The 21,478-nt window shown below is 41.2% G+C and overlaps 3 protein-coding genes across 4 annotated transcripts; all 3 read left to right on the top strand.

The window, feature by feature from the left end:
• The first annotated feature begins 899 nt into the window (after positions 1-899).
• Positions 900-3,822, top strand: LOC138584393 (chemerin-like receptor 1). 2 transcript variants are annotated; one of them, XM_069656614.1, is made up of 3 exons: positions 900-914; positions 2,055-2,132; positions 2,426-3,822. In XM_069656614.1, the coding sequence occupies exon 3, from the start codon at positions 2,434-2,436 to the stop codon at positions 3,538-3,540; it is 1,107 nt and encodes a 368-aa protein (XP_069512715.1). In that variant the 5' UTR covers positions 900-914; positions 2,055-2,132; positions 2,426-2,433; the 3' UTR covers positions 3,541-3,822. The 2 variants fall into 2 exon arrangements, with proteins under 2 accessions (XP_069512715.1, XP_069512716.1); XM_069656615.1 differs by lacking the exon at positions 900-914 and having other exon boundaries at positions 1,954-2,132.
• Positions 3,823-12,533: 8,711 nt separating this feature from the next.
• LOC138584601 (chemerin-like receptor 1) lies at positions 12,534-14,051 on the top strand. The gene has a single exon (XM_069656871.1). The coding sequence runs from the start codon at positions 12,534-12,536 to the stop codon at positions 13,644-13,646; it is 1,113 nt and encodes a 370-aa protein (XP_069512972.1). The 3' UTR covers positions 13,647-14,051.
• Positions 14,052-15,112: 1,061 nt separating this feature from the next.
• On the top strand, positions 15,113-17,558 carry LOC138584497 (chemerin-like receptor 1). Its single transcript, XM_069656746.1, has 2 exons — positions 15,113-15,142; positions 15,654-17,558. The coding sequence occupies exon 2, from the start codon at positions 15,661-15,663 to the stop codon at positions 16,741-16,743; it is 1,083 nt and encodes a 360-aa protein (XP_069512847.1). The 5' UTR covers positions 15,113-15,142; positions 15,654-15,660; the 3' UTR covers positions 16,744-17,558.
• The last annotated feature ends 3,920 nt before the right edge of the window (positions 17,559-21,478 follow it).

Here is a 21,478-nt window from a genome sequence, read left to right as displayed (position 1 = left end):
CACGGCTAAACTCTGGAAGTGGATTCAGTGATCTGAATTCTGTCTCACTCTAAAGGGCTTCTTGATGCGTCTGAGCAGTTAAGTGTTGCCAGCACTGTCTGTGGAAACTTTTTGTGCCTTATTTCTCCATCGCAATGGCACGGCAGGTGTCAACATACTGACCAAATCCTATTAAGGATACAAAACATGACGCTGACAGGAAGGAACATGATGCAGACAATGTAGACTTGTAAATTTCCACTGACACTATCAATTAAAATAATATGTTGGAAAAGATTTATTCCCAGTTTAGATCTTTTTTGCTGGCAGGGGTGGGTCAACGGAAGCAGCGTAATGTGCTGTTTTAAGACAGTTTGGCATCCCTCTGTTTTAAACAAATGCCTCTTAAAAGTGGTGGACGGTGACGAGAGGAGACATTAAGACACCTCCATGTCCGCGTGTTGATTCACATAGTCACTGCAAAGCAGAAAAACTCACATGGTTCTATATGTGCCGCTCCACAAAATAATCCACAGCCAATTACAGAAGTAATTTACATCCACATAAGATATTTAGTGAACTTAAGGGTAAAATGTGTCTTTTTTTACAGCATGCTGCCAGTTTTTTTTGTTTTCAACTTTATTGACCAGAACATCGGATTCAATGATAATATGACTTTATGTAAACACATAAATAAATCACAAAATTAGATAAATAAAGTACAACAATACACGGTTGGAAAATCCTAATAATATGTAACAGATACAATTGTTCGTCTTTAAACAGATCCTCAAAAAGTTCCACTGTTTTCTTTTTTCTGTGTGCTTCCTGTGGCGACGCCCATGTGGGTGGTGACGTCACATCAATACCTGCACTTCAGCCTACATTAATCCGTCAACGATTTATCCTCAGAAGACTGGGAAGCTTTGAGAACGGTAGGTTGACATTCACTCAATTTTTTTTAAGCTATTTTACTCAGAATTGATCCAACAAGGTTGTTAAAAGGAATGTGACAATAAAAACTGTCTGACTTCTTGCTATGAAATTAAATAATAAGCAATTAATTTATATAAATCACAGAGTTTTTTCAGAGATTTTGCTGCTTTTCTGGAATTTAAAACAAAAACAGAAGAAAGTCAGTTAAACTGATAAGGTTCCTCAAAGTTTTGGTCAATTTTTGTTCCTGTTTTTATGTCTCTAAAGTTGTGAATTTCATTCTGCTACAACACCCTGTTAACAGTTTGGTATTACACAAACAAGGCAGTAACAAATGAACAGAGAAGGGAGAGTAAATAAGAATGATTTCATATGATGAAGTCATATGAGACCGCCACACTACAGCAAAGGCCGTTTTTTCCTGATGTGGGTCCTGGAGTGTCAGCCAGCAGGTTCAGTACAAGCCAGAGTCAATAATATGTGAGACCCGGTCAGTCTCATTTGTTATTCCAATCTATGTCTTTGTATCTAGAGAATAGAATACATTAAGTTTCTAGAGGTGGATAACAATTCACGTGATCACTGCTGATTTAAATCATTTTGTTCCATCTATTTCAAAGAATTATCATCGCTGACTTTAGTTACATTTTTAAGCATTTAGATGACTGAAAGAAACTTATGTCAGACATTATTCTGTGTTAATAAATCTTAATAACAGCATCATACATGTTAATTGTTAAATAAAAACAAATTTAAAGTCATTAATAAACTTGTTTACAGATGAAATGTAATAAAAGCCATATTATCAGGTTCTTATACTTGTTACTAAAAGCATTTAAAACTAATTTATCGAGTTTAACCAGCTGACATTCACTAAGCTTTTTAGTTGCTTCATTATAATTAATACATTCAATACTTTATCTAACATTTATTAGCCATTAGCTATAAAATTATAAACAGTTAACTATGATTTTTGCAGCTTCCAAATCTAAAGCCAGACCAATGTCTTATTATTAACACTTTACTTGCGGACTCTTTTCCAATTGACTGCAATGTTCAAAGATACTTTGCACTAATACGCAAAGGGAATTTTAAGGCTATGTTTTATTAAACATGGGCTGCATATGTCTCTTTTTTAGGACTTGTATCCTGGACCTGCCTCCCTGCATCTTTCTTGTTACCAGTTTTCCTGGCTGCCTATCTACAAAGACCTGCCTGTAAGTCAGTTTACACTAAATTGCACTTTTCTGCATGTAACCATCTGCTGGAACAAGTATTCTTATCAATAAATAACAGTTAACTGCTCATAAACGCATAAAGCATTGAGTGTATTGATCTAATAAATCTACAAAAAGTCCTTGTAGGTTTTATAAACAATATACATTAATACACACATAAAACACTGATCTCTATAACTAATTTTATCATGATGGATAGTCATTGGCAGCTGTCGGGAAAATAATTATCAAAAAGAAAAAATTCATGTTGTTTCTTTACGTGTTTATTGTAGGAACAACGATGGAGATGAACACAACCCCTACATATCACCTGAATACAACAGGTGTATCTGACGGAAATGGCTTTGAGTATATTGACCCCTATTCTGGGCTGAGACGGTCTCTGAAGATCATGACTCTCATTATTTACTGCCTGGCCTTTGTTCTTGGTGTGCTCGGGAACGGAGCGGTTATCTGGGTGACCGGCTTCAAGATGAAGAAAACAGTTAACACAGTTTGGTTCCTCAACCTCGCCGTGGCCGACTTCCTCTTCACTGCATGTCTGCCCATGAGTGTGACGTACCTGGCTTTGGATTTTCACTGGCCTTTCGGGAAGTTCATGTGCAAACTCAACACCACATTGACCTCCTTGAACATCTATGCCAGTGTCTATATTCTGATGGTGATCAGTGTGGCCAGATGTGTGGCTGTGGTGTGGCCCGTCTGGGCCAGGAACCACAGGAGTGTGCGTAAAGCGTCCTGTGTGAGTCTGGGTGTTTGGGTGCTGGCTCTGATTCTCAGCTCTCCGTACTTTGTCTTCAGGGACACTGCACCAGCCTTTAGAAATGAAGAGGTCATCAACTGTTTCAACAACTATGCCCTTTCTGATGTCTATGATGAGTCTGTGTATGAGTTGGTAATATTTCGTTTTAAGGCCATGACCATCACCCGCATCGTCCTGGGATTTGTAGTCCCCTTCACTGTCATTGTCTCCTGCTATGCTGTGATAATCCATCGTCTCAGGAGAAACCACACCCTGGCCAGCCAGTCTGGTCGCACCTTTAAGATCATCGCTGCAATTATCATTACGTTTTTCCTCTGCTGGGCCCCCTTTCACATCTTCTCTGTAATTGAGCTGGTTCATCAGATAACCAGTTTTGCAAATCTATCTTTAGACTACGTCATCACTATTGGGATCCCTATAACCACCAGTCTGGCCTTCATCAACAGCTGCCTGAACCCACTGCTCTATGTGTTTGTGGGCCAAGATTTCAGGGATAAAGTCCGTAAATCCTTCCTGAACATGTTGGAGGCTGCTTTCCAGGAAGAGGAGTCTGACTCTCACACTGACACAAACACAGGGAACACCAGTCAGAGCCAAATGAAGTCATTGGAAAGTGAGCTGTAGAACATGAAGAAACAAATATTGAAACTGTACATAGCATATTATTTGGACACAAATGACAAACACACAATGAAAAAACACCAATTATCACATTTTAGGAGACAGAGTCAGTGAAATGTCATTTTTGCCTGAAAAACCACATATGTGATCAATCAGTTATAAAATTGTTTGCCTTTAAATTCCTATCAATCGACTTATCAGTTGAATAAACAGCACAGCACATTTTGTCTGTGTATTGTATGTGTTTGGTAGATGTTGCATGTGTTCATAAAACACAATCCTTCCTCTGTATAAAAGCTTATTCTAAATGTTAAATTGTTTTTGTTGTTTCATAAATAAAATTGATGATGACTGTAATGTAGTTCTAGTTTGTATAACATTATCAGCCTTATTAAAATATTATACACATTTTTTCCACTCAAAATTCCATCTTATAATCACCACAAGACTTTACTGCGTGATTACTTTTCATTTTATTGTCACTCTGTAAAGGTGGAGAAAGAGGGTCATGTGTTATCTGATGTCTATTAATAAGGATAAGATAGAAAGTTATTAATCCCTAAGGAAAACAGATAGCTCCAAAAATACAGTACAAATTAGAGAAAAAAATAACTCAAATATAAGTGAAAACATTAAATATAAAGTGTATGGGTTAATGCAAAAGAGACCGCGCCTGATAGAAAAACAATATTACAACAGTCATTTACAGAAGTAGGCAGGAAGGAATGGTGGCAGTTAAACTGATAGTAGTATTGACAGTTATTACGCAGTAAGAACTTATATTGCACAAGATTATGAATTCAAAGATAGTGCATGATACAGAATGTAATTTTACACAATATCAAGAAGAAGATCATTTCTGAAGCAGGTTGTTACATTTTGCATGGTTTGATAGTTTTAGTCACCCCCTCTCTTTATAGCCAGTTTTTAAAAACGTGATGCTTAAAAGTGTTTTATTGTTTGGGAATGTCACAGTTGCACAGCAGTGTGTTTTTCCTGTTAAAATAAAAGTTTCAATCATCCAATAAATACATTTTGATTGGAAAAGAAGATGCAGCATAAACACTGCTAGAAAAGGTAAATACACCTTTATTCATTGCATGTATTTTCTGTTTTGTTATTCCTGTTCTCTATCGTATCGAGACTATCTTTCCACCCTACATATTTCATATGTATGGGACTGATCCCCTTGGGACAGTTGATCTGGATACACCTTTAAGACACACCACCTATGTGGCCGCATGCGCGGGCATAAAAGGCCCAGGTGCGCATACAATCACTGATTCATTGATTTTCACTTGGGAGTGGAAGACGTGAGAGAAGAAGTTACAAGACAAAAGAAAGAGAAGTTTGGAGAGTTAGCGAAAAGAATCCACTTACCGCTGTGCAAGCAGGAGAGCTGGTCTGCGGGCCCCTCTCTGGACAGCTGATTTTCCTCCCTTAATCCATGGTAAAGGACTTCAAAGGGGTACCGTACCATGTATTGCACGATTCTCTCTGTTAACGCGTCTATGTATAGCCTACTATCATAGCTGGCCCAGTCAGCAGGCATAGTGTGGTGTCCCTTTCTGTCCGGTAGAGCTGAAAAGGGTACCGTACAGCATATTGCAGCATTCGCTCTGCTAACACGCTCAGGTACAGCCTGCTATCAATGCTGACAAGTCGGCGGGTATAGCGTGGCATCCTTTCCGTGCTCGAGGTAAGAGCACTCTGTCCAGTGGTGTATTACAAGACCTGCTCTGTTAACGCATCCAGGTACAGCGGCTATCGATGCCGACCCAAACATATTCCACCACGACAAGCCGACCGAGTTGGTGGGAATAATGTGGGGATGCTCGCTGCATGTCCAAACAAAATGAGCAGGCATTAGCTAGCCGCTAATGCTGCACACATAAGGCACAGCACGCGAGTTCACTTCCGTGTTTAAAAAAAAAAAAAAAAGGGACGCTTTCTGGTTGCCTGGCGACAAGCGGCGTCAGTATGGCAAGAAGCGAGGGACCTCCCTGCATGGGCTGCGGTGTGAAAATGCCCCTAGAGGATTGACATGATTATTGTGTGCTCTGTTTAGGAGCTGAACATGCAGTAACAGCCAGGGACAACCCAGCCTCATGCATGAGCTGTTTTTGTATGTCAGTAAGACAAAGAGAGGCCCGTTGCCATTTGCTTGGTAAACGGCCGCCTGCTCCTGCTTTAAGACCTCAGTCGGCTAAGCGCCCCAAGACTGCGGCTACAGTAGCACAGGGTACAGCAGGCAAGGATGCCCCCTTGCCTTTCTCTATAGTGCTAAATAAAAGGGGGGGTCAGAGAGCTGTGCCACACGAGCCTCAGGCGACTGTTAGTAAGCCTCCCGCTCCTGGACTTGTGGAAGAGAACTGCCCCCTTTCCCCTGAATCAGAAGGGGAGATGGACGTTCTCACCCTGGCAGCCTCTGATGGAAAGGAGTGTGCCCCTGTGCAAGCAGGTCCGGTAGACCCGGCGAAGGGGATGTCTTGTATCCTTGTCAGTAGGACCGGTAGGAGACGGGTCTTCTGAGCGTCACATAGTGTATCCTCACACCCAACCCTTGCATCTTGCAGGGTTGGCCATGTCCAAGGCTGTGGCTGGCGCCTCAGCATGGGGCAGTGACCCACAGTGACTGGCGGTGTCACTAGCCAACAAATGTGTAAGGTGTATATGTTGATGTTGATGTTGATGTTGATATGATTTAGAGCACTCTGGTGGTGGTGACGCCTCATTCAAATATCAGGGTCAGGGACCTGGGGAGTACTTGGGGAGCTGCATCTGCACTGTCTCCTTGGTCTCCTCGCGGTGTGTCTCAAAGGGTCCCATACATATGAAATATGTAGGGTGGAGAGATAGTCTCGATACAATAGAGAATGCTTGGTTACATGGTAACCTTGGTTCTCTGAGTGAAGTTACTATCTCTCCGCCAATCAATCTGAATCAGTGATTGCATGCACACCTGGGCCTTTTATGCCTGCGCGTGCGGCCACATAGGTGGTGTGTCTTAAAGGTGTATCCACGTCAACTGTCCCAAGGGGATCAGGCCCATAAATATGAAATATGTAGGGTGGAGAGATAGTCGCTTCACTCAGAGAACCAAGGTTACCATGTAACCAAGCGTTCCTGGAATAAAGATTGAAGAATAAGGCATGTGTGATGTCTGTGTGAATTTCTGTTGTAGACAGGGTGATACAGTCCGTAGAGCATGAACCATGCCATATTTAGGAAGTGCACATGCTGGAAAGGTATTATCTGTTTGAATGCCATTAAATTGAATCCTTCCTAACTCCCCTCAAAGAAACCACTGATCTAATGAGACTGAATGAGTCTAAACAACTGAACACTGACTGGCTGCATTACTTTCATGAAAACATATCAAATCTATTGTTTCTTTTGGAATAATGTTGTTCTTCTGTTGTTTCTTCTGGAATAATGTGGTGGAATTATGTGTAATATAAACAGTTCCCATGTTATCAACATAATGTGTGATTATGGATGGCGGTGGTGTGACAACATCAGGGTGGAATTAGTGCATGTTGGTGGGGCAAGTGGCTTTTTTTTTTTTTGCTTGAGCCCCTGCCCCCAAAAATGTCTGTGCATGGCCCTGTGCACATGATTATGCATTCAATAAATATCAACATGAATACAAATATAAATGTGGCCAGAAAAGTATTATTGCACATGATGAACATGATACAGCCAGATATAGAAAAATATTATTGTACACCGTGAACATAATAATATAAACCTGATTTTGAAAGTGTTATTGCACATGATATCAGAAGGTGCACATGGTGATAAAAGTCCTTTTATGCTCCCTTTTTTCTTCCTGCTGAACGGGGAGGGGTTATAGAGTCTTATGACGAAGGCAGAAAAGACTTTCTGTGGCTCTCTGTGGTGCTCCTCAGGGTTCTCAGTCTACAGCTGAAGGTGCTCTGGTTGGACTCCAGTGTGGAGTGGAGGAGTTTCCTCAGCATCCACCTCTCAGACATTTCTACTAGAGACTCTAGTTCCACTCCCAGGACAGAGCCAGCCTTCCTGATGAGCTTACTGAGTCTGTTAGCATCCTGTGGCTTTAGCCTGCTGCCCCAGCACTCTACAGCGTAGAAGATGACACTGACCAACGCGGAGTGATAGAACATCTGCAGCATGGTTCTGCAGACGTTAAAGATCTTAGTCTCCTGAGAAAATACAGGCGGCTCTGACCTTTCTTGTAAACCACATCTGTGCTTTTAGTCTAGTCCAGTTTATTGTCTATGTGGACGCCCAGGTACTTGTACTCATCAACAATGTCTACCTCTGCTATGTTGTCTGTATGTCTGCTGGTCCTTCGTCTCCTAATGTCCACCACCAACTCCTTTGTCTTTGTGACGTTTAGTTAAAGGTGGTCTAGTCCACACCACTACACGAACCTATCCACCATATTCCTGTACACAGCCTCCTCATCCCTGCTGATACAGCCCACAATGGCAGTGTCGTCCGAAAACTTCTGCAGGTGACTGGAATCTGAAGTCTGAGGTGTCGAGTGTGAACAGGAAGGCAGATAGGGCCGTCCGCTGTGGTGCCCCCGTGTTGCTCATAATGGTATCCGACATGTTGTTCAGTAGCCTCACATACTGTGGGCGGCCTGTGAGGTAGTTTGTGATCCAGGCCACTAGTGGAGCATCCACCTGCATGTCCATTAGCTTATTCCTGAGTAGGGAAGGTTGTATGGTGTTAAAAGCACTGGAGAAGTAAAAAAAAATAAAACAGGACTCTCACAATGCTGCCTGAATAAGCCCTGTGCAGCAGAAAGATTATGGCATCCTCCACTCCAATACCAAGCTGGTAGGCGACAGTGCTTAGAGTTGGGGAGAGTAGGTGAGGCCGAACAGATGAGTTTTGCGTTTAGTTTTAAAGATGGGGAGGGTGGTACAATTTCGGAGGTCAGGTGGGAGAGAATTCCAGAGCTGGGGAGCAGAGCGGCTGAAAGCTCTGCCCCCCATGGTGCTGAGGCGGGCAGGGGGTACGGTGAGGTGGATGGAGGAGGAAGACCGGAGGGTGCTAGATGGAGTGGCAATGTGCAGGAGGTCGGAGAGGTTGGGAGGGGCGAGGTTGTGAATAGATTTGAATGTATACAGAAGGATTTTGTAGGTGATTCGTTGGTTGGTTGGGAGCCAGTGGAATTGCTGTAGGAAGGGGGTGATATGGTGGGAAGAAGGTGTTCTGGTGATGATCCGGGCGGCAGAGTTCTGGACAAGCTAAAGTTTATGGAGGGCTTTCTGGGGGAGGCAGAAGAGAAGGGAGTTGCAATAATCGAGGCGGGAGGTGATGAGGCTGTGAACAAGAATGGCAGAGGTGTGGGGAGTGAGGGAGGGGCAGAGACGGTTGATATTACATAAGTGGAAGTAAGCAAATCGGGTGATGTTATTGATGTGGGATTTGAAAGATAGAGTACTGTCGAGGATGACACCCAGACTCTTAACCTGAGGGGAGGGGGAAACTGAGGTGCTGTATATGGAGAGAAACTGTCAACTTTAGATAGGGTGGATTTGGTGCAGATGAGTAGGATTTCAGTTTTATTGCTGTTTAATTTTGAGGTGAACCAGGATTTTATTTCAGAAAGGCAAGAGGAGAGGGAGGGGGGTGGGAGTGTGGAATTTGGTTTGCAGGAGAGGTAGAGCTGGGTGTCATCCGCGAAGCGGTGGAAATGAATGTTAAATTCGCTGAGGATATGGCCGAGGGGGAGGAGGTAAGTGATGAAGAGGAGGGGCCCCAGGACAGAGCCCTGGGGCACACCTGTAGTGACTGGGGAGGGGACGGGTGTGAAGGACTTGTGCTGAATGAACTGAGTGCGGCCTGTGAGGTAGGAGCGGAACCAGTGAAGGGGGTGTGAGTGATGCCAATGGAGGAGAGTCTACTGAGGAGGATGGGGTGGGAGATAGTGTCGAAGGCCGCACTCAGGTCAAGGAGGATGAGGATGGAGAGTGAACCGGTATCAGCTGCAGTGAGAAGATCGTTGGTGATTTTGATGAGGGCGGTTTCGGTGCTGTGACGGGGACGGAAACCAGATTGAAAAGGCTCGCAGAGGCTGTTGTGGGTGAGATGGGCGTGGAGTTGAGAAGAGACTATTTTTTCAAGGACTCTGGAGATGAAAGGTAAGTTGGAGATTGGGGCGGAGGGCATTATAGTAGTTGGGATCTGAGCCAGGTTTTTGTGACAGCTGCAGTTTTGAAAAGTGAGGGGACGGAACCGGAGGATAATGAAGAGTGGATGATGGTAGAAATAAATGGAGGCAGAGAGGAGAGGCAGGATTTGACCAAGGTTGAGGGGAGGGGGTCCAGCTGGCAGGTGGAAGGCTTGGATTTGCGGATGAGGTCGGAGATTTCAGAGGCATCGGGGAGTTGAAAACAGGAAAGAGACTGACTGTACAGGAGGGGTTCAGGTGCAGGAGATGTTGGGTGGGAACAGAGGTGCTGGTGGACATTGTTGATTTTGTCATTGAAAAATAACATCAGGGAATTACAGGTGTCAGCTTTGGCATGTACTGTATTTCATAATGTGTGTTACTTATCAGGTGTATCTCTGAGTAAGGATGTCTTTTCAGAAGAATTTTGACTAAGCATATCAAACAGGATGCTAAGAGGAAGGAACATGCTGCAAACACCAGAGACTTGTGCAATTCCTCTGACACTACTATCACTGAAGATCATGTGTGAGGAAATTAAATATTCTCACTTCTTTTGCTCGCAGGTTGCAGTATGTACAAACATGTAGAAACTGTTGATTGTTTGAGTGATATGTTGCTTATTCCATCAGTGAAGAAACATCCTTGTTTCTGTCATGAGTTTCTAGTTTAGTACTGGTTTTGTCTTGTATTTCGGTGTTCAGTTATTTTTTCTTGTTTTACCTTGTCACTTTGTCTATTGTCATGACTTCTCATCGTTTAGTTTTGTATTTAGTTTATTCTGTGTTCTTGTCAGTATTTAGTCTTGTTTAGTTAAGTATTTCACTTGTGTCTCTTTGGTTCGATCATTTCCTGTTTTACTTTGTCACCTTGTCTTTCGTGTTGGTCCACTTCCTGCCTTTGTGTTTCCCGCTTGTTTGACTATGTGCCCTGCCCTGATTGTTTTCACCTGCCCCTTGATTGTCTCACCTGTGTCTGATTAGCCTCACCTCCTAAGTTTATTTAGTCTTTGTGCTCCCTTGTCTCGGTGCGGGTTCATTGTCATTGTCTGTGAAAACCCTAGGTATGTCTTCCTGTGTTTGCCTGTGTATTATTTGGGATTTTTGATTACCCAGCTCCTTGTGTTATCTCCTGTTTTTGTTGGATTTTCAGTTGGACTTTTGTTCTTATTAAATCATATCAGTCTGCATCTGGGTCCTCACCTTTTTGTGAACAATGAACCGTGACAGTTTTAAACATCATTAGCCGTTGTTTGCAATTGATCCATCGTTGCCCCTGCAGCTTCCTGTTTTTTCCAACCAAATATGAAATAATAATAATAATAAATAAAAGGTGCAAACAAAAACAAAACGCTGGTTGTTTTGTCTCTTTTATACAAAACAGCAACACCTCAGTATACAGTCTATGAATAACACTCAACATCTGTCATTTATTTCGAAAGCCAAATGCTCCACCTAGTGGTCGGGGGTCTGAATACAAAGAAGCGTGTCCAGAAATAGAGAAGAAAATAGATGTTACAGACTTTTCGTTAGGGACTCGTAAATACTTCCACCAGTAAACATTTTCCTTCTTAACGAGGCCCTGATTTGTTTTCATAGCTTTATTAAACAATTAAATTCAAAACAGCAAGGCGCGAAATAACGATGATGTGATATTTTTAATGGTTGAAAAGTAGTGTTCGTATCAGACTCCGCTGTTGTGTTTGCTTTACCTGTTTATTTTTGCAGATTTTAATTCGATAGCTTTCAGAAATGTGTGCCTTCATCATCATTAAAAGTATGAGGGGGTTATCGGATGAATCTTGTCCGTGTGCTCGTCACGTGACCTCACATATTACAAGATCACAGAGCATCTTGTACATTTGGCACGCAGCTTTCGTTCACGCGCAGTTTGAGGAGGGTGATTTGTGCTGCGGACACATCCTCAACTGAACTTTGGCAGAGGTACCGTTGTTTGTGTTGTCATTTGAATGTGTGCGAGAGTAATGTGACGAGACTATACAGAAGTCAATGAGACTTCAGCATCAGAAAAAGGCTTTACGAAGAAATTTACAAAGAAAACAAAGACGAACTCTTTTAAATTAAGAATAGGTCAATCGATATGTTTCAGAGCGGGCTGCTTTCTCAAGTGGTCAATGATTTAATGAAAAAAAACACAACCTATCCGCAACCAGCTTATAATTTAAGCCTATACATTAATTGTTCATAGAATATAATAAATATTCTTTATGTGCATTTAATTACATTTTATTTCAAGTGTTGTTCATACATGAATTCATGCTCATAGGCTTTATGCATCCACTTGTTTAATGTAAAGTTATTACCTCATGGAAACTCAGAAAAGCATTTGTCCCAGGAAATAATAACATGGTTCAACTCTATAAGTCGAGGTCAGCCTGGAAGCATTTTTAAAAGGGGCATTTAGACATTTTTGTAACTTTAGTTTCACTGGAAGTCAAGATTAATATTTGGTTTGGCTTTAGATGGTAAAAAAAACACATCATATAAAAACATAGTGCAAAGTACTCACAATGATTAATGCATGAAGTAACCCATGATCATGATGGCATCTATGTTAACACTAAGTACCGCTTGGCTCTGAACTTCCTATAAGACTGACAGGTCTGATCGCATCTCTGCAGCATCATGTAGGCCTATGGGTCAGTGGGGGGAACTAAACTATAGTTTCAACTGTGGCACAAGTATTCTTTCAATATTGATTCAGAAAAATGTCACAGTATCAAAAGTAGTGGTTGTTACTGTTTGAGCTCTACAAAATATAGATAAACTACATATGTTATGTTTTCATGACAGGTCTCAGGACAAGAATGGAGAAAACTACCACTGCACCTTCATATCACATCAATACATCTGATGGATCTGATAGAAATGACTTATCTGATGAGTATTCTTATCACGATGATTATGCTGAGCTGAGACGGTCTCTCCATATCATGACTCTTTTTTTTTACTGCCTGGTCTCTGTTCTTGGTGTGCTCGGGAATGGAGCGGTTATCTGGGTGACCGGCTTCAAGATGAAGAAAACAGTTAACACAGTTTGGTTCCTCAACCTCGCCGTGGCCGACTTCTTCTTCACTGCACTCCTGTCCGTACAAGTGATTAAACTGGCTTTGGATTTTCACTGGCCTTTCGGGAAGTTCATGTGCAAACTCAACACCACACTGATCACCTTGAACATGTTTGCCAGTATCTATATTCTGGTGGTGATCAGTGTGGACAGATGTGTGGCTGTGGTGTGGCCCGTCTGGGCCAGGAACCACAGGAGTGTGCGTAAGGCGTCCTGTGTGAGTCTGGGTGTTTGGGTGCTGGCTCTGATTCTCAGCGCTCCGTACTTTGTCTTCAGGGACACAGATCTATCAGATGACAAGGTAACCATCAACTGTTTCGACAACTTTGCCCTTTCTGATGACTATGATGAGTCTGTGTATGAGTTGGTAATATTTCGTTTTAAGGCCATGACCATCACCCTCTTCCTCCTGGGATTTGTAGTCCCCTTCACTGTCATTGTCTCCTGTTATGCTGTGATAATCCATCGTCTCAGGAGAAACCGCACCCTGGCCAGGCAGTCCAGTCGGACCTTTAAGATCATCGCTGCAGTTATCACCGCTTTTTTCCTCTGCTGGGCTCCTTATCACATCTTTATTCTAATTGAGCTGGCTTATTTTGTGACCAATTCTCCAACATTATTTATCGTCATCTTCATTGGGATTCCAATAAGCACAATTCTGACCTTCATCAACAGCTGCCTGAACCCACTGCTCTATGTGTTTGTGGGCCAAGATTTCAGGGATATTGTCCGTAAATCCTTCCTGAACATGTTGGAGGCTGCTTTCCAGGAAGAGGAGTCTGACTCTCACACTGACACAAACCCAGTGAACACCAGTCAGAGCCAAATGAGGTCAATGGATACTGAGCTGTAGAACATGAAGAAACAAATACTGAAACTGTACATAGCATATTATTTGGACACAAATTATTATTTTTTACTTTTGTTGTTTGTTTGTTTTGAGACATTTAGTTTACTGTGGAAACACACAATGAAAAAACACCAATTATCACATTTTAGGAGACAGAGTCAGTGAAATGTCATTTTTGCCTGAAAAACCACATATGTGATCAATCAGTTATAAAATTGTTTGCCTTTAAATTCCTATCAATCGACTTATCAGTTGAATAAACAGCACAGCACATTTTGTCTGTGTATTGTATGTGTTTGGTAGATGTTGCATGTTGTCATAAAACACAATCCTTCCTCTGTATAAAAGCTTATTCTAAATGTTAAAGTGTTTTTGTTGTTTCATAAATAAAATTGATGATGACTGTAATGTAGTTCTTGTTTTTATACCATTATCATCCTTATTGAAATATTATACAAAGATCCCTTTTTTCCACTCATGATTTCCCTCTTATAGTCACCACACGACTTTACTGCGTGGTCACTTTTCATCTTTATAATCGCTCTGTAAAGGTGCAGAAAGAGGGTCATGTGTTATCTGATGCCTATTAATAAACCATGATAAAAAAAACAACTAATACCAATCCTATGGGCACAAATATGTGTCAGTAGAAACTGAATTTGAATTATTTATATGTGAATTTTAATTGCTCAACTTGAATAGTTGAATTAAACATCTGAATTTGAATCACATCATTTTAAATTGAATGTATTAGTTTGAAACTGAAGGTTGGCTAATAACCTGAAATACAGATTATCTGAGACACAGTTGATGAGGAATCACATGCAGATTCACAGCACCCCTTTTTGGCCAATCATGTTTTTGACCATTTCCTTCACTTCTGTGTCTGCCCATACCAATCCCGGGATATATTTATATATCTTGTTAGTCGTTCTCATTTTTATCATAGACTTGGTCAGTATAGAGACAGCCGTTAAACATATAACCTGCATCTGTGCTTTGGCATGTACTGTATTTCATGATGCGTTTTACTTATCAGGTGTATCTCTGAGTAAGGATGTCTTTTCAGAAGAACTTTGACTAAGCATATCAAACAGGATGCTAAGAGGAAGGAACATGCTGAACACACCAGAGACTTGTGCAATTGCTCTGACACTACTATCACTGAAGATCATGTGTGAGGAAATTAAATATTCTCACTTCACATCTGTTTTGCTCGCAGGTTGCAGTATGTACAAATTTGTAGAAACATCCTTGTTCTAAAAAATGGAAATACGTGTTTTAATTATAAAGTACAAACAGTTTTAAGTGTGAGCACAAACAAGAGGTTTAATAGGCTTCAGTAAAAAAATTAAATTGTGTGCATGCTTCCTGTGGCTCCGCCTCTACTCAGGAGGTGACATGACATCATTTCCTGCACATCAGCCTACATTAGTCTGTCAGTTTGATCATTTCTGCAACAAATTCATCCTCAGCTGACTGGAGAGCTTTGAGAAAAGGTAATCTTTGCTGTTTTCTGAATTTAATACTTTTATGAAAGATTTATCAAACGAGGTTGTTAGAAAGAAATATGACAATAAAATCATCTGACCTCTTTGATAAATGAAAATGTACTAATTAAGATGTATTTCAGAAACATTGCTTCTTTTCTGGGTCAATTACTTATTTTAAAATGAAAGCAGTACGGCGGACTGTCAAACCTGAACTGGCTGAAACAGAGAAACAAATGTATGAGTGATAATTATGTTGAAGGTAATTGAAGACTTGAAGAGCTGAAAAACATTTATCAAACACTTTGTTGGTTTAAAAAGATATGGATCATTTAGTAGGCTGGTCAAAGTAAGATTTCCGTCTGTCAAAGGAACTTTGTATTTTCAGTAATGTCTCTCTGAACAGCATCCTCAGCAGCTTCATTTATTTACATATAAGTCCATTCTATGTATGTTGCAGATTTTACAGACATCTATGTAGTTCAATATAAAGACTACACTTGTTTTCTTTGCGTTGCAGGTCAGTGATGGAGATGACCACTTTGCCCTTAAATCAAACGACAACAAATGCATCGGACATGAATGGCTCTACATCTGATGATAACTATTCTGAGCTGAGACGGTCTCTGAAGATCATGTCTCTTTTTTTTTACTGCCTGGCCTTTGTTCTTGGTGTGCTCGGGAACGGAGCGGTTATCTGGGTGACCAGCTTCAAGATGAAGAAAACAGTTAACACAGTTTGGTTCCTCAACCTCGCCGTGGCCGACTTCCTCTTCACTGCATCTCTGCCCCTGACTGTGACGAAACTGGCTTTGGATTTTCACTGGCCTTTCGGGAAGTTCATGTGCAAACTCAACAGCACAATTGGCTCTATGAACATCTTTGCCAGTGTCTATATTCTGATGGTGATCAGTGTGGCCAGATGTGTGGCTGTGGTGTGGCCCATCTGGGCACAGAACCACAGGAGTGTGCATAAAGCGTCCTGTGTGAGTCTGGGTGTTTGGGTGCTGGCTCTGATTCTCAGCGCTCCGTACTTTGTCTTCAGGGACACTGCACCAGCCTTTAGAGATAAAGATGTCATCAACTGTTTCGACAACTATGCCCTTTCTGATGAGTTGGTAAAATTTCGTTTAAAGGCCATGACCATCACCCGCTTCCTCCTGGGATTTGTAGTCCCCTTCACTGTCATTGTCTCCTGTTATGCTGTGATAATCCATCGTCTCAGGAGAAACCACACCCTGGCCAGGCAGTCTGGTCGCACCTTTAAGATCATCGCTGCAATTATCACCACTTTTTTCCTCTGCTGGGCTCCTTATCACATTTTTAATCTAATTGAGATGGTTCATTACATAAACAATTCTGCAAGTCAGACTTTAGACTACGTCACCACCATTGGGATCCCAATAACCACCAGTCTGGCCTACATCAACAGCTGCCTGAATCCACTGCTCTATGTGTTTGTGGGCCAAGATTACAGGGATATTTTCCGTAAATCCATCCTGAACATGTTGGAGGCTGCTTTCCAGGAAGAGGAGTCTGGCTCTCACACTGACACAAAAACAGGGAACACCAGTCAGAGCCAAATGAGGTCAATGGATACTGAGCTGTAGAACATGAAGAAACAAATACTGAAACTGTTCATAGCATATTATTTGGACACAAATGAAAAACACACAATGAAAAAACGCCAATTATCACATTTTAGGAGACAGAGTCAGTGAAATGTCATTTTTGCCTGAAAAACCACATATGTGAGATTTCCCTTTAAATTCCGATCAATTGACTTATTAAATGAATAAATGGAACAGCACATTTTGTCTCTGTGTATGTCATGTGTTTGGTAAATGTCATGTCCATGAAATCTGGTTATGTTTAGTTTTTGTTTTGTGTCTATGTTGTCTTGTGGCTTCCTGTTTTATTTTGAAATCTAACTCTCCTCTCGTTTCAGGTAACTTGCCACTTCCCCTTGTGTGTTCCCAGCTGGTCTGATTGTCTTCACTACCCTGATTGTTTCCACCTGTTCCCCATTACCTTGTCTATATATTGTCTGCGTTTCCCTTTGTTCTGTGCCAGTTAGTCTTGTCCCATGCAGTCAGAGAACCTACGCCACTTCCATGTTATGCTTTACGTCAATTCAGGTTTTGTATTATTTTGATATTTTGTTTTGCTCTTGCTTGTGTTATTTTGATACTTTGTCTAGCCTTTTTTGTCATATAATTTTTTCCTTATTAGAGTGATTTTTGGTTTCTTCACTGGTATTTTCCTCTGTAGAGTGATTTAAATGTTTGCACTTTGTTATTAAGATTGTTTATTTGTACTTTGTTTCTGAGTCGTACATTTGGGTTCAAGTCCTAGTTCAGTTGTGACACCCTCTTCTGTATAAAAGATTATTCTAAATGTTAAATTGTTTTTTCCATTAATAATATTGAAGATATCATAATGTAGTTCTTGTTTGTATAACATTATAACCCTTATTAAAATATTGTAATTGTATCTTCTTTCTTTTTTTAATAATATATTTGTATTAAAGCAAGTTCATTGTTTACATTACAGATGACATGCAATCAGTTTTTCCTTTTTCTTGATTAGCTCCCCTCTCATCTAATCCCATCTCAACCCGTTGACTTGGCTGAATAACCAGGATGGTAATTAGAAAGGGAAATAAATGGCATCATAGCCAATAAAGAAATAGATAGGTGAAGTGGAATATCCTAATGGAGAGAACTACTAGTAATAACAGTAGTCATATGTACATTGCTGAACATTCTGGAAAAGAAAAGCTACCAACTGCTCACGACATGGTTCCAAAAGTTTTTAATCTACTTTGTCTTTTTTTGATATTTGAGTACTTTTTTAATTTGCCTGTCTTGGGAGCTGCTGTAACGAGTACATTCCCCATGTGGGGGATCAATAAAGCTTAACTTATTGTATCTTATATTGGACTTTAAGATCCTGGGGGGGTTCAAGTCTTGGCTGGTTGTGGTAACGAGTTTGTCCTCTCCACCTCTGTAAATTAGCTTGACTGCCGTAGTTATAGTAGCAAGGTTTTGTTCCCACAGTGTACGGATAGACAGTGTGATTAGAAGAAGAAGAAGGTATACTTTATTAATCCCTGAGGGGAAATTCAATTTTTTCACTTTAATTATTACAAACATGCTACACACACACACGTGTATCCTGTTTGTGCATTACACAAAAAGGATTCAATGGACATCAATCTGTTGTAGTGATGGCTGGCCAATAGAGGGCGATAGGACACTGCCCCACCATTCCTGACATCCTGGACCCTCATTTAATAAAACTTAACATTAATTTGATTTTTTAAAATAAATTATCTTTTTATTAGCAAGCTAAGTATTACATGGTTGGTGAATAGAATAATAATCTTCAATAAAATGTAGATCAAAAATGTTTACGTTGTCTAAAGTTACTGATAGGTCACGTGTTTCCGGCCTGGGTCGCAAGAATATTTGCCCGTTGACTCTCGTTATAAGTTGTACATGTGCAATGCGCTCCTCTTCAATACAAGAGATAGGAGTTGACAGGGCGCACATCACCAGCACCCTGAGACATGTACCTATTAATTAGTAGCTTCTGAAACCAGCAACCACTGGTAGCAGAGAGCGAGTACAAGTCATAAAATGCAGCAGAATTAGTCGGACTCATTGACGTTCAGTGTATTAGACGGCAATGACGACAGGAGGCATGGCAGTGTAGTGTTAGCTAGGTACAGCATATTGGCAAAAGAACATACTGTAAAGTTACTGAAAGATGTTTCTCAGCAGCAGCTGGCCAAGAAACGTCGCACACTGGGCCCAGGTGAACTCCAGAGGCTAGCTACAGAGGTGAGACGGAAGCTAAATATGCGGTGTTTGTCTTTTACAATGTTTTTAATCGTAGTAGTGCTGTCTTGTCAGGATAGTGGACAACAGTAGACCCTATATGATGTAATAGTCTCGTTTCAAGAATTCAAGGATTTGTCATATGCACAGAGATGCAAAGTAAAACATGGTGAAATAAAAGAGATGCTCAGTTACTGTGCAAGGATATCAAAGGGATCAATAAAATGACAATAAGATCAGGAAATAGAAAAGATAAAATAGAGTTCAGCTTAAATTAGATGAATCTATATATGGGGGCCAATTAGAAAAAAACAACATGAAGAGTCTCAGTGTGGAGTCAGGCCACCATAAGCCTCCCGAACAGCTTCAGTGCTCCTTGCCAAATGTGTTTGTACAATCTTTATTTTATCATAAATAAAGATAAAGTTGACTTGACTTAAAGCGGGCATAAGTAATCCTTTTTTTTTTTTACACAGCAAGAAAGTATCTTACAATGTGGAATTCCTCTGTTTGGGGGTAAACTGTGTTCCACAGAAAGGTGGCGAGGTTATATGGCTTTGAGTACATGTTTGCTTGATTTTTGTTATAGCCCCACCCCTGAAAAAAAAGGCCCCAGCCGCCACTGCTGTTTTGGTTGCAACATTTTATTTTTGAGAGTGCAGAGAATGCTGCTTCACACCGGTATGTGGATAGAAACATAGAGATGACGTGTCTCGCAAGATTTTTGGGAGATGCCCCAACAATTTCCAAAAGTCCACAACATCTTTAAGCCGAAACTGAAGCTCTTCATCAGAGCCCTTTAACTCCACAAACTCAATTTGAAGCTGCCCAAGTCCAAGCTGGTCGCTTATTTGCTATGATCCTTTTTAGCTTGAGCTCAGTTGGCACATCACAGAATTGACAGGACAGGCCAGCATCCACATGCAGCTGCAGCATCACTGTCTGCCCGGTGGGGAAGAAGCTGTAATCACAACCGCGGACACTACGTTCAAATACACTGACAATTTGTCAGAAAATCCTCTGACAGCAACAGTGATCTCTGACGGACTCTTTTTATCTTGTGTGTGTCCATGTCCATGTTCATTAGCTGTCTATTTCATAAAACTTTTAATATTGTGTTGAATGCTGTGTGTTGGTTATGTTAAATAAAAAGTACATGTGGTTAGTTGAGAGTAAGTTGTCTAGGTAAGCAATAGACTCCTCCAGCTTATGCAGCTCCAGTTTATTTACGTGGGACATATGTGAAATAACTCTAGAGTGATGAGCCAGACGATGGTGAGATCTCATCATTTTTGTTGGTCTCACAGAAAAATGTAAGCGACTCAGATATACAATGCAGAAGCTTACATCAGCTAGTAGAAGAGGATTGCCAACGTCTGAATCGCTTAGGTTTTAGCTCAAAACGGCGGTCTAGTATTACAGTCCAATTATCTGATACAGTCATGAGAGTATTGTGTAGAAACAATTGACGGGATAAGTGTTTTATCCACAAGAAAAAAATCTATGCGTGGGAACGAATGGTGAGCATGGGAAAAAACGAATAGGGTCTATGACGTTTTTGAAGACTGAAAGGATCGTGAACTAGATCTGTGTAGTATTGGGTCCATGACACAGTTCATGTCCCCTCCCATTTTCAGGGTGTGGGAATCTAAGCTTGGGATGGAGGACAGCAGTGATTTCATAAAGTTGTGGTCATCCCATTTGGGAGCGTAAATAGATGCTAATATTACTGGCCTCTGATAAAGTAAACAAGAGACACTTACATAGTGGCCACACGAGTCTATGGTCATGTTATTAGCGGTAAAATGTACATTTTTCCTAATTAATTTTACTGTACTTCTTGTTTTCAACAGCCCCACCACTGGTCACGCTAGCCATGACGCAGCACGGAGCAGCAGGACTGTCAGATTGGTTTTAAGATGCGAGCAGCGAGAGATAGGTACAGCAACATATGAGCACTAAAATGTAGGATAAGTAAAATGAAAACGGCAAACATCTCAAAGCAATAAAAGGCAAGCAAAGAACCCCCTACCCCCACACACACACACACACACACACCCACACACAAACACACACACACACACACACACACACACACACACACACACACACACACACACAAACACTCACACACACACACACACACACAAACACTCACACACACACACACACACACACACACACACACACACACTCACACACACACACACACACACACACACACACACACACACACACAAACACTCACACACACACACACACACACACACACACACACACACACACTCACACACACACACACACACACACACACACACACACACACACACACACACACACACAGCCAACCACAGGACTTGGTCTTCCTTCCAGCATCATCTCTGCCTCCCCAAGATACCTCCCTTCCTTATCATACCAGTACCCCACACCCAAACCTTATCTTTCAAAGCAAAGTGTTCATACTTTCCCTTCTGTGTCATCTTTCTTCTTCATTTCCTCTCAG

The sequence above is a fragment of the Semicossyphus pulcher genome, unplaced genomic scaffold (genome assembly GCF_022749685.1).
Source record: "Semicossyphus pulcher isolate SPU_LCO1_2020_fin unplaced genomic scaffold, fSemPul1.0.p SCAF_9, whole genome shotgun sequence".
NCBI classification, from domain to species: domain Eukaryota; kingdom Metazoa; phylum Chordata; class Actinopteri; order Labriformes; family Labridae; genus Semicossyphus; species Semicossyphus pulcher.
This window is presented reverse-complemented; position numbering and strand designations above follow the sequence as displayed.